Genomic DNA, 16,589 nt, shown 5'->3' with positions numbered 1-16,589 from the left:
AAGTCTCTTCATTCAGTAGCATTTCCCTAATTAAAAAAACTAGAAGCAATCCCAATGATGCAAGCCAGGAGAAAAGCAAAACCCAGATAAAGCCCCTTTTCTTATTCTCTCCTGGAATACTATTCAGCCGGCTACAGTCCATGAGAAATGGACCCTTTATGCCGTCCTTCCCTGTCCTAACCCGCCCCAGTAACACCAGTCCCTTTATTACTTGGGTGATGTGGAATCCGAACAGGAACCTCGAGTGAAGAGATGTGAAAGGCAATGTGTTATTTATTAAACGTATCTGATCCATGACGATGGCTCATTGTAAAGCTTCTAGTCTAAATCGCCCACGGAAGGAGAAAAAACAGAGGAGGTAGGACCAAAACTGCGGTGTGATGCGAAAGTATGTATTGCGTACCTCTGTGCGTGCCTGTATGTATACAGATGCACTTATTTCGGCAGCGACCGTTGTGTATAACCGTGTGTGCGCACACACACAGACGTACGTATTTGCGGGCTCCTACTGTGCATAGACACACAGGCGGTAGAAAATGGTGCACGATTTCACGCGTGCCCATGCTCCAGGTTTCAGCCGCTCCTCTGGGGCAGCGGGCGACGATAGTCGTTCTGGGCGTGTGGGGTGGCACACACACGTGTGGCAGAGCTGCAGACACGGGGCGCGCCCCGCCCGTGCGGCTTTGCCTGCGCGCACCCGCCTGAGCCGCCCCGTGGGCACATGTGTGCACACGCGTGTGCGACACGCCGAGTGGGCGTGCAGGAGATGCACCCGTGTGAAGCTGATGTACCCCACGCCCTCCGACTGGATTATTTCGGGTGTCCTTCCAGCTGTATTTTGCCCCCTGCCCTGGCTTCGTGTGTGCATTCGGTGCGGGGGGGGAGCAACGGGCACCCGCCTGCTGCTCCCACGCTCGCGTCCCCCCGCAGCATGCAGGCGACCGTCCATCCCTTTATTTACTCCAACATAAACATCTTTGCATTCCTACCGCAGCCTAAACCTGGTAAAGCCCTTTCGAGGGGGGTGGTGGTTCTCCATTCCTCCTCGTTTGATAAGGCTGCGAACGCAACTCGGCTTGTTGGGAATGGCTCTGGATGCCTTTGTGCTTCCTAAAAGAGCATAAATAATTAAAGTTTGGCAGGGAGGAAAAGCTTTCTTGCAGAACTGTAGTGGCAATAAATGAAATGACTCAGAATCTCTTCTCCAGTCGGTTTTTACGAGAGCTGCCAGACAGTGTCTGTTCACGTTCTCCAGATACTAGGGGCGCCATAACAAAGTTAAGGTCAAGTTAGTGTCTTATCTTGGGTGGCACAAAAATACCGCATCTTCTCCAGCCGGACTGGGTATATTTTAAAACCCGACTGTTATGCAAGTCGCCTTAATTTCCACGGAGGGCTTTTGGAAATGTCACTTGGACCTGAATACTCGGTAATTCCAGGCAACGGTTGCAGATGTTTCAAGACGTCTAACGGTAAAGTATTCGCCTGACTGTACATTATGTGCATTTGTTTCGATGCTATCTAATCTCCGTAAGGGGGGGAGAAGAAAAAAAAAAAAAAAAAGACATGGAGAGGGGATATGGAATGTTCAGAGCTGGGCTGGGAACAGACCCCAGGGTGAAAATGTTCTGGCAGGCGGGGACCCCCAGCTCTGCCTTATTCCGACGGGGTCTCTGCTGCGATACTGGTCTCACATTCCCCAAATTAGATCGCTTTTTAAAGGACTGTTTCCTAAAAGGGCTGTTTTCGTATTAACAAATCGTCGCCATGTCTTTGAACTTGAATTAGTTGAAACTGGTTGGCTCCTGCGCCAAAATTTAATTGATGCTAGGCTTGCTGCATCGAAAGGAAGGTGAAGGATTCTGGCTAAGGCGTAATTAGTTGTTTGAACGATAAAGAAAATGAAGCTCCATAGGTTCCCAGAGCCATCTCTCCGGATGAGATAGGCGATCAGAAAGCTGGGGGCACAATCCAAACGGATTCCTGCCCTGCTCTGCTGCAAGCTCAGGGTGGTAAGTGACACAGGAGCCATTTTAACTGCGCAGGCATAATTTTTAGGTGGTGGTTCATGTGTTGCAGCAGAATCGAGAGGGCTCGAAAGTTACCGATAAAGGAATGGTGGTTTTGTGCTTTGATATCTAGTGATACCTTGTGAGAGTCTGTCTGCTCTAGGGAGCGATGTGTGGCGTTCGGGGTGATTTGCGAGCGAGGCACCAGGGCAAAAATGACCATACTGTACAAAGAAAAGAAAAAAAGGGAAGAAGGGGGAGGGAGGGAGGCATGAATTTCATCTTATCTGCCTGTCTTTGGTCTTTTGCTTTTTAGAGAGGGCAAGCTGGGCTGCGGTGTGGAAGCCCCTTGGGCAGCCCTCGCCTGCTCTGGGGGCCGGGGGAAGCAGGAGGGGCCGTGCCGGTGGCAGCGGCGGCGGCGGGGCGGGGGGCAGGGTGCGGGGCGCAGCCCGGGCTGCGGGGCTCCCGCCCCCGAACCTCTCCGTGGCGCGGGGCCGGGGGCGCGCAGGAGGCGCCTGTCGCAGAGGGGCCGAGCCCTGCACGGGCACCGCCGCCTCGCAGAGCCGGGAAGCCCCCGGGCCTTCCCCCCCTTTGCCCGCGGCGCTCTGGGGCCGGTTCCCTACCTGCCGGGCTCTCTGCTTGCTGTGGGACTTGGAGGCTGCCTTTCTGGAGGGGGTCTGGGGCCTGCCGCCGGCCGGGGCGCCCGGGGATTGCCCAGTGGCAGGGCGCGACCCTGCTCGGCGCGGAGAGCTCGCCCAGGCTTCGGGTTTATTTGGAGAGCGGCATGTGGCGGGGCTACTCTGGCTATGCTGTACAGTGGCGGAAAAAAGGCATTCCCATAGAGAGCTGGCACACGATTCTGGAATGAGGAATTGCTCGAGCATAGGGCTATTGCTGGCGCGTATTATTTATTCTCTTCTCTTTTCAGCCTTTGTGACCCGGTTTGTGCTTTTCTATGTAAAATCATATTTCAAGGGGAAAAAGAAAATTGGCAAAAATGAGCCCTCGAAGGCAGGGCGGCCGTGGGGCTGGCGGCTGCTGTGCGTGTCGCCCGCTCCCAACCCTGCTTTTCCCTTCCAAGGAAAATGAACATTTTGGTGGGAGTTGGAGGCAGGGGAACAGAGGTCACTTTGTGTGCTGCTCTGCTTCCCGAGGAAACCGTGCTTGGTGGACTTCTCTTCCTGCCCTAGCCCTTTGCTTTCCAGAAAAGCCCGAAAGTGTCTCCCTTTCGTAAAGCCGGCTACTGGGAGATGTTCTGTGTGTGCATTTCCCAGTTCACTTTGTCTCTGGCGCCCTGACACAAGCGCGCAGTGTTTGGGCTTGGAAGTGAGGGAAAATGAGGTGATCGGGACTCAGGCTTTGAATTTCGTGACCGGTTTTGACGCCAACTGTGGATTGCTGGAGCCGGGCGGGCAGATCCACCCGTGCGCTCGGGCGTGTGAATGGGACTTGGCTTTCCTGAGTGAACCATCACCCGCTCATCATCTGCGTGAGCGGCGGCCAGCGAGCATCGCTCCCTCTAACGAGGAGCGATCACGCTTCCGAGCCGAGGGTGCTCGGCCGGGAGCCCACGCCCCGGGGGCTACCTTCCCCGACGTGGCTGTGTCCCCCCCTCGGTGCCCGCGGAGGGCCGGCGGCCGGGCGGGCTGGACGGCGATGCGGGCGGGGGGCTGCGCGCCGCGGGGCTCCGCGCTGGGCTCCGGCGGTGGGCAGGCGCCTGCCCGGCCCCAGGTGATTAGCCGCACCACCTACGTGTATCTCATCGCCTGGTGAAAGGATGAGGGGGAAAAACGGCTATATTTGTACAAAGGCTGCACTCGTCTCTCCGTGCTGGGAGGGCTCTTTGGAGAGATCTTAGGAGCCTTTCCGAGGGGCTGATATAGATATAAGGACATTTCTACATCGCGTCACGTGACATAATTACCACTAGAATCAATCAAGATGAATTGCACGTCAGCACACGGTGGGGATTTTTTCTTAGTTGATCCTGTCCAAACCCTCTTGTGCAATAGATGGATCTTGTTCAATGCATTGAAGCCTCCTGGTTGCTTGCAATCGCAAAAAGGAAGACATGACTGAGTTTGACGATTGCAGTCACGGCACATCCAATATGTATCTGCCAGGGTGCGCTTATTACGTCTCACCCTCAGATTTCTCGACGAAACCCTCTTTTTTGTCGCAGTCGTCGTCCTGTCAAATGACTTTTCCTTATTCTTCTAATTTACCTCATGTCCAACCTGTGCGCGAAGTAGCATTCAGGGAATACGGATTAGAGCGCAGCAAATGGCAGTATAGGGGCAGTTACGCTCCTTATTACTCAGCTGAAGAGGTGATGCACAGAGACTTTCTGCAGCCTGCGAACAGGAGGACGGAAATGTTATTCAAAACGGACCCTGTCTGCGGCCACCACGGACCGTCTCCCGCCGCCTCCAACTTCTACAGCTCGGTGGGGAGGAACGGCATCCTGCCGCAAGGCTTCGACCAGTTTTACGAGACAGCCCCCGGACCCCCGTACCAGCAGCACTCCGAGGGCGAGGGGGACGCGGACAAGGGCGACTTGAAAGCCCAGAACAGCACTTGCAGTAAAACACCTTCCAGCCAAGAGAAGAAAGTGACACCAGCAAACAGCGCCGATTCCCCTTCTGGTGAGGCTGTTGCAGAGAAGAGCAACAGTTCAGGTAGGTATCAGTAGTAAATTGGGGGCAAGAGTACAAGGCCAACACTTTGTCAAGCCGCATTTTATGTGCAATTTTATAAGCATCCAAAGGATTTTATATATCCTATAAGATTTCCTTTACCGTTGTAAAGCGTGTTTACGATAGGAAACCAATTTAGGTGGGCTTAAGGTATTCTTGGAAGAGGATATTAATTGTTATTAAATTGTTCATTTGGCGGGGGGGAGACGGGGAGATTTCACAGGTAGTGCTCAGAGCTGCCGTCGGTTTGGAGCTTAAGATCTTCGTTTGTTTGTGGCGGGGGGGTGGGTTAGAGGAGTTTGAGAAACTTGGATTTTTTCCAGCCCATTTAAATATCTCTCTGTATTGCTCGAAGTGCTCTCTTTTAAGGAGAAGTTGGGAAATATTCGCTTTTTCACTAAGTCACCCGGAGAGTAAAAGCCCCGGGATTTTTTTTTTTTTAACTGCTGGAGGGCTGCTTTCCAGGCAAGGGGATATTGTCAAAGCCTCTGATCTCTTCCTAGCTGAGCATGTTCGTAGCAGCAGTATAAATCAGTTTCTTCTCTCTTGAATTTCAGCAATTCCCCAGCGATCAAGGAAAAAGAGGTGTCCCTATACCAAATATCAGATTAGAGAACTGGAACGGGAGTTTTTCTTCAATGTGTACATAAACAAAGAGAAAAGACTGCAGTTGTCCAGAATGCTTAATCTCACTGACCGGCAAGTTAAGATATGGTTCCAGAATCGAAGGATGAAAGAAAAGAAACTGAACAGAGATCGACTCCAATATTTCACTGGGAATCCCTTGTTTTGAAAACAAAACAAAACAAAAAACCAAAAAGAAAGGAAAATATCTAAAAAAAGAAAAAAAGAAAGGGAGAAGAAAATAAAAGGAAGAAAGAAGAAAAACAAATAATATCTCGGTCTCTCTGACCTGCCATCTGAACGCAAAAGTAAATTGGTTTACATGACACATCCACCCTGCGGAACTCAAAGTTTCATTTTCATTTGCAACTCCACACACTGAATGGCCACTGGAGATTTCGGGGCTTGGCGGAGCAGATTCCTGATAAGGGGAAACTAGGGTAAATCCAACTGTCCACTCTCAAGTGTTTCTCGCCAAAGGTGCTTTTTTTCCTCTCCCACAGTACCAGCAATGGACCTGCAGTGTGTCTGGTAGTTTTTGCTTACAATTCATTGAGTTCGGGGGGGCTCTGTTGTTGCTTTTGAGTTAGGATAACACTTTCCTCCCTTTAAGTGAATGCGGTTTATTTAAGAGATGGTAAATGTACGTTCGCTATATATAAAATATATATATATATGTTTCTATTGTCATCCAAAAGCATGGGCCACTGTCTTTTTCATGTGAATAAATGGTTTCTAGTAAAGTTAAGGTTATAACTTCCGTGCACTGTATGGATTTCCATCTCCGAAGGATCCTAGCGTTTCCCGGGCTAGAGCCAAGTTCAGTTAAATAATAACGGGAGGAAGCCTAGTCGGGTTATTTAAAATGCATTTTAAAGAATAGTTTAGATGCCTAACTCTCCCTCTGTAGGTAAGCGTAACCTTCCCTGCTCGCTGTGAGGCAGAGCCAACATGGCTGTCTGCAGACCATCACTTCTGATGGTGCTACAATTACTATAAACAACGAAAAGGGCTTTTTTTAAAACCGGTCAGGCTCCCGAGCAGCCCAGGACCCCCAACGCCAATGACTATTTACGTGTTAGTGAGGAGCAAGGCAGAAAGACCGAGGGCTCAGAGCGAGGCAGACAAGAGGGAGCTATAAACAATTGGCACTGGGGGGGAGGGGGGGCGGGAAAAAAAAAGGGGGGGGAACTTTGGAGGCAGAGGGGTGGATCTCTTAAATATCGTCCCTCGGTGGGGCGAGCGGAGCGCGGCGCCTGGCCGGGAGCGCAGCCGCGGCCGCGGCGGGCCCTGCGCGGGGACCGGCATCCGCCGGAGGTCCGCTCCGCTCCGCGCCGCTTTATCTTGCGTGACCTGGCTGGGCTGTTTACAAAACCTTGAACTGTCTAGACAACACCATAAAACCCGAGGTTCTAAACAGCTTAATTGGGTTATATTATACACCTTCTGGTGGGTGAAAAAGAGATTTCCGCAGTGTGCAATAAAGGCGAGGAGTGAGAGAAGAATTTGCCTTTTTTGAATAGGACGAAGCGGCTCTAGCTACACTCGCACGCAGGGAAGGCAAAAGTGCCTAAATAAGTCAGGAAAAGCCCGAGAATCCAAAAAATGGAGAAATAGAAGCGGAGGGAAGCATGACTAAAAAAAATTTTTTTAAACCCTTTAGTAAGAAAAACATAAGTGTATGCCTTTGAACTTCCAAAATGTCAAGGTCATCACCTTTAACCTTTCTGAATAATTAGGCGCCTTAAGGTTCCTCTGTTATTTTCAACCACCACCCACTCTCTCGCTCGCTCGCTCTGTCTCACTCCCTCCCTCCCTCTCTCTCTCACACACACGCACAACCACACACACACTTATTACCGCATAGCTGGCCATATTAACAAATGCATCATAACGCAATGAAAATCCCAGCTGGGTCGAGGTGAGCTTTCCGCGGCGTGCGGGGAGCGTGCCCCGCTCCGGTCCCCGCCAGCCGGAGCACGGCGGGCTCCCTGCTGCCCTCACCTTTCTCTACCGCACCCCGGGAATTCGCCCCAAATCTCCGTATTTTCTTAGCTCTTAAAAAAAAATGTTTTTTCGCTAGGAGGGAAAAGAAAAAAAAAGCGTGGGCTGTAGGAAATGCTTCGTAATTGAGGGAGAAAGATGATATTTCTATGCAGATTTCTGCGGATGTGCGTTTCCCCACAAAGCCCATTAATTAGAAACGCACGAAGTCGCGGTGAATTTCTCACAGCATTTCGGCTGACCTTATAGCAAAATTCTTGTGTTTCTCCCGAGCCTTAATCCGCAGGGCGAGAACGAGTCGTTTGATTTTCTGTTCCCTGCAGTGCTTTAACAGTCTATCTCAGTGGATTAATACGCCTTTAAAATGCTAAGACACCGCAAAAAAGGGCCGCGGAAACCGAAACACCCTAGCATTAATCTTGCATAAATGCTCAATGATAGCAGTGTTAAGTTTCTATTTAAAAAGAAAGGAAGAAACCCATGACTGAGAGCAAACTGAGCTGAGGAGAAGGACCTGGGAGAGGAGGAGATTTCCCGGTGCTTGGCGGCCCGCGGCCACAGGAGGGCGCGCCCATGTGCGGTAATGCCCGCAGCCGTCCTCCCGGCCACGTCTACTTTCTCTCCTAATAATAATTCCACTGCTAATAAAATATCTAATATATAAGTAACGATAAGATTTCAGGGCCTTCCAAATGAGAAAATAAAGCATCAAAAAGATTTATTAAACAAATAACCCATAACCGTGACGTGCTGGAGAAATATGCCACTTTAAAAGATTTTTTTTTTTTGGTCGTAATCTTTTATAATGCATCCGAGCTTTTAAAAAAATCCCATAATTTTAAGAAAGAAAAAGACCCAACCCAGTGTTATTCAGAATTCGTTCCCTAGAACGAAAATCTATTTACTCCTTTAAGGACAGCCTTAACGCGGATGGAACAAAAGTAATATAAAACCCAGGCGTTTCCACAGTTTATCTTCGATTCTTCTTCGAGGCTTTTCTTAAATAAACCTCTAGGTACAGAAAGCATAATTTTAAAAACATATTTTATTTAAAGACGAGATTAACGTTAGATCCTGAGAGTGCTTATTTTTTTAAAGGGAGACAGAGAAACTAAAGCGAAAAGAACATCTTTTTATTATCCGAACATCACCTTGCCAAGGCATTGCTGAATGTAATCCCTTTCCTTAAAAGTACTATGGAGATCTATTAAAATGAAACTAGAGATTAGAAAATTAAGGTGAAGCTTATGGATTTCCTGGACGCTCTCCAATGACCGAGCATGTTCCTTTTTTCTGGTTTTCTGTTTTATTTTTTTTCTCTAGTGCGCACTTTTGGTCAGATTTTGAAGAAAGAAAGGGCTTCGCTGCTTTCTGCTTATTCGCAGAATTCATCGAAATCTGTTTCACGTTGGCTCAGCCATATTCCGCATTTTTTAAAGCCCCATCTCTCGTGCAAGCATTTGTTGGCACTTTGTCTGCTGGGCTGTTGGGTTGGTTTGGGTTTTTTTTTTAGAAGTTCATTGTTAACACTTTCCTAGAAATAGCCTTTCCGTCGGTAATAAAATGGCATTGTACAATCCGAAATCCTTGAGATCCCTGACGCCAAAGGTAGCCTTTGCAGGCGCAGCCGGGTCCCGAAGGAAAATCCCCTGGTCTCTCGGTGGAGATACCCGTTTCGAGAGGGAAACGTTTAGCGAAGTTTTTGTGTGTGTTTGTTTTTCTTGGCATGCGAGTGCTCCTTGTGAGAGCCCACACCAACCCCAAACCCATCAGGCATCATACGAGGTGCTGTAACCCCTCGCAATTACAGTGAGGCCGATCTCAGCGAACGCGAACGAGGGATGGGAGCCAGGGTGTGTTGTTAATTAAAAAAAAAATATACCGGAATATGGAAACGTCGCTTTCGTCTTTTTCGGATCATCATGTAAATGTGATGATTCTGTGCGAGTCTATACCCTCTTCTGTTCTTCGGGGTTTTTTATCCCTTTCTCTGTTTTATTCCTTTAGACAGAAAAGGCTGTGAGCTATTTCCAAATGTCCTGGGGCTTGTCCTTTAAGGAGAACGAAAAGGGCATTTGCTTATTTTCTGATTAAAATGCGTCAGGAATCTGCCGAAGGACAAATGTGCAGTCCAAATACCGAGGCTGAGGGCTGCATCGGCGACCAGACTACACGCTAAAATCTCATCATACCAGATATACACTTCTGTGTGCACAGAAATATAGAAATACAATAGAGGAAGAGCTGAGGCTTCGGGCGAAGCTGGGAGTACAGTCAGTGCTACAGTGCGATCCCCACGCTCAGAAATAACACCTTTGAAGGAATGGCCAGCATGCTCTTTTGTTTATTCTATAAGCTTTCATATTTACGAAAAGGCATAATATCATCAGTATGCCGTCCCGTCCCCCAGCCCCCAGCCCCCCGGGCCCTTGGTCAAAAAAATCCGGGGAATCTGAACCTCAGCCCAGACGCCGACTCTTTCTATGAAAATATGGTACATAGAAATCTGGGCAACGTGACAGTTGTATTATTAAAAGAAGAAAGGAGACAATATCGTGGCCAATTTTTTTCCCCCTTAAATAAAAACTATTCTTCAATCTCCCTGCAATATAACAGCGTGGCATAAAATATACAATCCGCGCGTTTAAAGACACCCTAAATCGAGTAAATGAAAGGAATTTTACTAAAAGCTTCCTGGGTTCCAGCCTGTTTTAAAAATAAGATATTTCTCGCAATACCTTTGTTACTGAAGGCATCTGCAAAATATCTAGCCTCTTTCGTACCTCCCTCCCATCCCCCTCCCATAATGAGACACAAACACAGCAAACTGCAACTATGAGAATCCTCAGCACAGCCGAGACAAAAAAATAATCGTATCACCAGTAATAAGGTTTAGGAAGATAAGGCGGTGAAAATTAAGCCCTGCTGCTACGTCTGGTAACCTCCAGTTTTTAGCCCATCAAACCTGACATTTGCTAGAGGAGAAAACTGTAATGTCCACCTATGCTTTATTACAAACAGTAATTTACATCTGCATGGACCCATTGGTTGGTTTTTTTTTTTCCTCCCCCCCTTCCTCATTCGGAAAAATATGGGGCTCTGGGAGCAAAACCTTTATATTAATGTAGATTGTATATCTCATTTATTGCACAATATTGATTTATTTATTAATGTTAATTACTTGATTCCATTTTAATATGATTTAAAACAAGAGTGACATTAAATGCCCAGAGCCTAAGTCCCCAGTTCCCCTGTGGCTCTCGCATGTTTATTCAACTTCTATTTACATCAAACTTAAACTTTCCTACTGTTCATTTTCAATAAAAAATTGCTGCCCGTTTTTAAAAACCCTCATGATTTATCGTGAGCGAAGGGTCTTACGGAGCCGTTTGCCAGTCCCGAGTACGGTATTTAAACAACCATCATCTGAGTTTCCGTGTAGTGACATGCAAGAAATTCATATTTTCAATTTAAAAAATCAAAGACCCCTCATGTCTAATCAGGAGCCAAGAAGGCAGCTCCTCCAGCACCAGCGAGGCTGGAGGGGAAAGCAGCTCAGCATTTGCTTATTGTTTTAACTTTACTGTTGGGCGAAACCCGCTGCAAACCTCTGGGCTGATACTTCAGCTGGGATATTTCTGGGACCCCCTTTTCTTAAAGTGTAAATAAAGATTATGAAAGAGCCATTTGATGGGCATAAAATTCCTGATTAGATTTAACAGTCAAGTCTAAAACTGCGTCAAGGAAAATAGTATTTTGTTTCTTTAAACTCTGTGGGTTGTCCGGGCTGTTGTTGAAGAAGAGGAAATTGCTAGAAAGCGAGGGGGGGAACGCCGCGCTCGGAGGGAGCGTCGTGGGCTCCGCCGCAGCTTCTCTCCCGGCGCAGGCGAATCTTAGCAATGGCTCTGATCATGATCTTAAACAGCATCTCGCCGGAGCGCCCGTCTCCCTGCTCAACCCTCGGTGGCGGTGAAGCGTGCCCGGAGAGGGCAGGGGGGCTGCGCCGGGCGCAGGGGATGCTGCGAAAAGATCTTGAAGGCAGCGAATATTATGAAGGTAATATTTAAACTCTCCGGCAACCCCGAAGCTGGAGGCTGCAGCTATAAAAGACACTGGCTCTTAACCTGACAATGATGTTGTATTTGAACAGCTGCGATAAGGTTTTAAAAGGTCTGTCTCATTGCCACAGCGAAATTTTAAACAGGGTTATTGTTTCCAGCAATGTAAAGTGTACGGTAAAGTGCAAAACGTCCAAACGCCAGGAAACAGGGGAAAATTCAAATCCATCCTGGTGGAAAACGCATGTTTGCAGCTGGGTGAAAGGCGCATTTAAATTTTTAAAAATCCTTTCACGTGCTGCCTGCTCTTAGGGATCTGAAAGGGTGTTTTGATGGTGGAAAGGCCCAAAATGAACAGGCGGATGAATCCGAAACAAAAATTATCAACAAGTTCACTTTGTCTGGATGAGAGTCCTTGACAGCATTAGTCCCAGATAAGAAATACTCCAGTTTGAAAACGGGGGGGGGAGGGGGGGGGAGGGGGGGAAGGAAAAAGTAATAAACAGTTTGTACCATCACTATTTAAAATGTAATAGCTGCGGGTGTAAATATGGGTACGAAGTGGGGGGAAAACAGTAAAACACCTTTAAAATGTTGGGACAGAAAACTCTGATTTGCCAGGTAGACAGTTACTGTTGCCTTCGGTATTTTTTTTTTTCTTTTTATAATACAGATGCATTTTTCATTCTTAAAAAAAAAAAAAAAAAAAGGAAAGAAAAGGAAAGGAAAGGAAAAGTTGCTCGAAGAGTTGCAGATATGAGTTGCTGTATGTTTTTTAACGAGCAATACTACAGAAGGAGAAATTATCTTCATGGTGCTTTCAGTTTCCAGGGCAAGTGAAACCCCCACTTTTTTTCCCAGGCGGTCGGGAGAGAGCATTGTAAAATAATTTTAGGAATGTAGCTTCCCTATAAAACTCGAGTTATGACAAAAGTCTAGCTTTTAATATTTGACGATTTGTGTTAAAACAAAAATTGACCTTCTCGGTTAGCAGCGAGGAAAAAAATCAATAGTATAATTTTCAATAATTCATAACGCGAACGCCATTATGCTAAATCTTAACTATTAATCTTATCCTTTACAAAGTCTCGATTGATTTGTTAATAAAATATCTTCCCGTGCGCGGCAACAGAGGGTATAACTCTTGAAAAAGCTTCAGAAGCAAGAAAATTACCAAGTAGCCCGAGAATGTAGATGAGGGTTTTATTGATCGCCCCTGATTCTCCTTAATACGCATTAATAAATCCCGCAACCTTTTGTCCCCGCACTTGTCAGGAGCGGGACTTTCACAGGAGCCATCGCGGGCGGGCACGTTCTTCCGCCCGCCGTGCCACGCGGGGGGTTCCGCGCCCGCGGAGGCTCCGCGGCGCGGCGGGGGGGGCGCGGGGCGGCGCGGCGGGGCCCGGGCCCGGGCCGGCTGCCGCAGCGCGGGCGGCGGGCGCGGCGGGGCGGTGCGGTGCGGTGCCGGCGCGGCGGCCTAGGGGTCGCTGTTGACCGCGGCGGGGCGCGGCGGGGCGGCGCGGCGGGGCGCGTCAGCGGCGGGGCGGCGGGGCGCGGGGCGGCGGGCGCTGCCATTGGCCCGGCTGTCATGTGGTCGCGCGGAGGCATCCGCAATTACACGGGAATGTTTTCCTAGAGATGTCAGCCTACAAAGGACACAATCTCTCTTCCTCAAATTCCGCCCCAAAATGTCCTTTCCCAACAGCTCTCCTGCCGCTAATACTTTTTTAGTAGATTCTCTCATCAGTGCGTGCAGGAGTGACAGTTTCTACTCCAACAGCGCCAGCATGTATATGCCACCTAGCACAGACATTGGGACGTATGGGATGCAAACCTGTGGACTCCTTCCGTCTCTGGCTAAAAGAGAAGTTAATCACCAAAATATGGGTATGAATGTACATCCTTATATACCTCAAGTAGACACTTGGACAGACCCGAACAGATCTTGTCGAATAGAGCAACCTGTTACACAGCAGGTCCCCACTTGTTCCTTCACTACAAATATTAAAGAAGAAAGCAATTGCTGCATGTATTCCGATAAGAGATCCAAACTCATTTCTGCAGACGTCCCTTCCTACCAGAGGCTGGTGTCTGAATCATGCCCCATTGAGAACCCCGAGGTTCCCGTCCCAGGATATTTTAGACTGAGCCAGACCTACGCCACTGGGAAAACCCAAGAGTACAATAATAGCCCTGAAACGAGTTCAACTGTAATGTTACAGTTAAACCCTCGCGGCAGCTCCAAACCGCAGATATCTGCTCAACTTCAGCTGGAAAAGAAAATGAATGAAAACCCGAACAACCAAGACAGCACCGCTAAAGTCTCTCAAGTGGAAAGTCCCGAGCCCAAGTCCACGTTGCAAGACGAGCGGAGCTGCCTGCCCGAAGGCTCCGTGTCCAGCCCAGAAGTCCAGGAGAAGGAGAGTAAAGGTCTGTATTACCGAGTTTAAGCCGTGCCGTGGTGTAACTCCAACACGCCAGCACCATAAAGCACGCTCGAATATACTAACGAGCATCACAGCCATCACATTTAATGCTAAGGAGTATCGGGCTGCAGGTGCTGTGTCTCTGAAGATTTTGGCAGGCAAAAATGCTACACAAAAGGGTCCAAAGATTTTCTGTAGAGATCTGCCTCTGTCGTGCATGCAGACCGCCTCTGTGATGCGGGGAATATAGCCGTGTGCTCCTTAATGCGCTGCAGCAGCCAAAAGCAGCCCCATACCTCTAAAAAAGCAGGTCTGGAGGTTGTAAAATACGACCAGCTCAACTTTTCTCTCGTAATATTTCGCTGATTTTTTTTTTTTCACTGAGCCTTACTGTGGTTTGAATTCATTTAAAGTTAATTACAAATCCTATTAAAATAGGTGAGGAATAGGTGCTACCAGGCTGGGTAAAGTTGGAAACAAATGCACAATGAAAGCAGCAGCCCGCTATCTGCCTGGTCCAAAGGTGGAATATTTCAGTGTGGTGCTTTAGATAACCTTGGATTGGTCTCCAAAAGTGCAACAGTATTTTGAAATGCGTTTGAAAGCTAAAGGTGGTGGTAATCTGATTTTATTTTCCCTTTAAAAGTGCACAAGAGCCTTCCTTTCGAACGGCGTGTGTCGAAGAATCCCAAAACGGGAAATTTTCTTCTATCAAAATGTACTTTGCAACCTCTAGGTCGATTTTTACCCTACGTGTGCATGGAGATTCTTTTTATGTGAATTATATTTAACAGCCCAGGTCTAGGATGATGAGGAGCAGATTTCTTTCTGTTGGGGAAAAAAAAATCTAAAAGGAAAATGGGAAAAAAAAAAACGAGGCAGAGGGTGTTAATTTCGTGTATGTCTTTTCGGTTGGGAAAACGTCTATGTCTGCTTCTAGGTGTGCTTGTGTAATTCAACTGTTGGCTGGGGGGATGCTGCTTCAAAATACAGTGCGCGAGGGTATTTTGTAATTTGGATATTTTCGTAGCAAGTGTCGTGGGAGCCCGAGGCGGCCATGGTGAGGCTAGACCCGTTAAAATGTGGCCATGAGGCTGGTGGCAGGTTAAATATTGTTGAAATGCTAAGCGACAGCTGAAAACTTGAGATTCCCTTTTGGAAGGGGCACGAGTGCGGGGCGGCTGCAAGGCAGGGTGCCGTGTGGTGGGGACGGGCGAGCTCAGCCTGGCAGCAGGTCCCCTCTCTGTGCCCACACCTCACCCGAGCTGTGTTTAATGCCCACATCCACCATATCTGCCAGACACTGCAGAGGAGGGGTCATGGCCAAGGGTACACTCTAACAGCCTGAGGTATTTTTGATTTTTTTTTCTTTTTCTTCTTTGATTTTGATAGAGGAAATCAAGTCTGATACTCCAACAAGCAATTGGCTAACTGCAAAGAGTGGCAGAAAGAAGAGGTGTCCTTATACTAAACACCAAACACTGGAATTAGAGAAAGAGTTCTTATTCAATATGTATCTCACTCGAGAGCGCCGTCTAGAGATCAGTAAGAGCGTAAACCTCACTGACAGGCAGGTCAAGATTTGGTTTCAAAACCGCAGAATGAAGCTCAAGAAGATGAGCAGGGAGAACCGAATCCGGGAACTGACCGCTAATCTGACCTTCTCTTAAACCCTAACCCCGGGGGGGGCACCAGTGAGAAATGGGCACAGCACCACCACTTGCTAAAGGCAGGAGAGACTCTGGCAAAACCCGGCATTTTCCAGTTTTGTTTTGGTTTTTTTTCTGATAGAATGTGACTCTTCGTCCTTCTTTTAGCGCTGCAAGTGAATATGTATTACTATGATGAGTATATATAAAACCTAGCACGTGTAATTTATTTTTGTTCTCATCGTAATGCAGGGTAACTATTATTGAATATTATCATTTGGTCTTAACTTATTGGAACTGTCGAACATCCAAGCAATGTGACTTTTTCATGTTTTTACTAACAAAATGGTATTTATGTGGGGCTGTTACACGGGCCATAACGTTTTGAGTACATTCAATACTTTAAGAAAAATGGGGGGGGGGGGACGGGACGGACTTTGGGGGCGGGGGGAAAGAGAAGCACATTATAATGTAACTATCCTCGCAAATGAACTTAGAGATTGTCCTTCGTAAAATGGAATATTTCCTTCTTCTCCATTGTAGACATTTCCTTGTGGTGCATATGTGGAATAGTAGTCGTTCAGCAGCAATATGTCCTTCTTGTGCATGTTCTGTTCGCATGTATAATGCAATAAACTCTGTAAACTACTGCGGTTCCTTTGGTTTTCTACAAGTATTTATAGTAGGGATGCAGGTTGGTCTCCTGATCTTTCTCTATCAGCAGCTCTTTGGACTGATGTACCTCCTTTGCCATTTTCTGGTCTTTGTGTGTGTCTGCCTGGTTTGCTTTCCTTCTTTTCCCCTCTTTTTCTTTTTTTTTTTTTTTTCCCCTTCCCTTTCCTTTTTTTTAGGGGTGGGGTGGAGACTGCGGCGGGAAATGATGTAAACCTAATTCATCTATAATTGTGCCTGTAAACAAATGATTAATTGATAAAATGTTGTGTGATGTTCGCAGTCTGACAAACTGAATGAAAAAAAAAAGAGAGAGAGAAAGGAAAAAAAAAAAAAAAAACGTAGTAAAATATTATGACCTAAACTGGACATCCTCAACCAATCAACTCGTAAATGGTAAGTGATAAAAAATCTTTCTACTACAAGCTGTCAGCAATATGTGTGTAATTTT

General features: G+C 47.4%; 3 protein-coding genes across 4 annotated transcripts in view; 2 read left to right on the top strand and 1 right to left on the bottom strand.

The window, feature by feature from the left end:
• The window catches only part of LNPK (lunapark, ER junction formation factor), a 170,881-nt gene that overhangs the window by 115,292 nt on the left and 39,000 nt on the right, over positions 1-16,589 (bottom strand). The gene's annotated exons all lie outside the window — the stretch shown is intronic.
• HOXD11 (homeobox D11) lies at positions 3,724-6,085 on the top strand. Its single transcript, XM_005237126.2, has 2 exons — positions 3,724-4,687; positions 5,263-6,085. The coding sequence occupies exons 1-2, from the start codon at positions 4,081-4,083 to the stop codon at positions 5,496-5,498; spliced, it is 843 nt and encodes a 280-aa protein (XP_005237183.1). The 5' UTR covers positions 3,724-4,080; the 3' UTR covers positions 5,499-6,085.
• HOXD10 (homeobox D10) lies at positions 12,995-16,114 on the top strand. Its single transcript, XM_005237127.3, has 2 exons — positions 12,995-13,821; positions 15,210-16,114. The coding sequence occupies exons 1-2, from the start codon at positions 13,080-13,082 to the stop codon at positions 15,485-15,487; spliced, it is 1,020 nt and encodes a 339-aa protein (XP_005237184.1). The 5' UTR covers positions 12,995-13,079; the 3' UTR covers positions 15,488-16,114.

This window comes from Falco peregrinus, chromosome 8 (assembly GCF_023634155.1).
Source record: "Falco peregrinus isolate bFalPer1 chromosome 8, bFalPer1.pri, whole genome shotgun sequence".
Lineage (NCBI taxonomy): Eukaryota > Metazoa > Chordata > Aves > Falconiformes > Falconidae > Falco > Falco peregrinus.
Note: the sequence above shows the minus strand (reverse complement) of the source record. Positions and strands in the feature narration are given on the sequence as shown.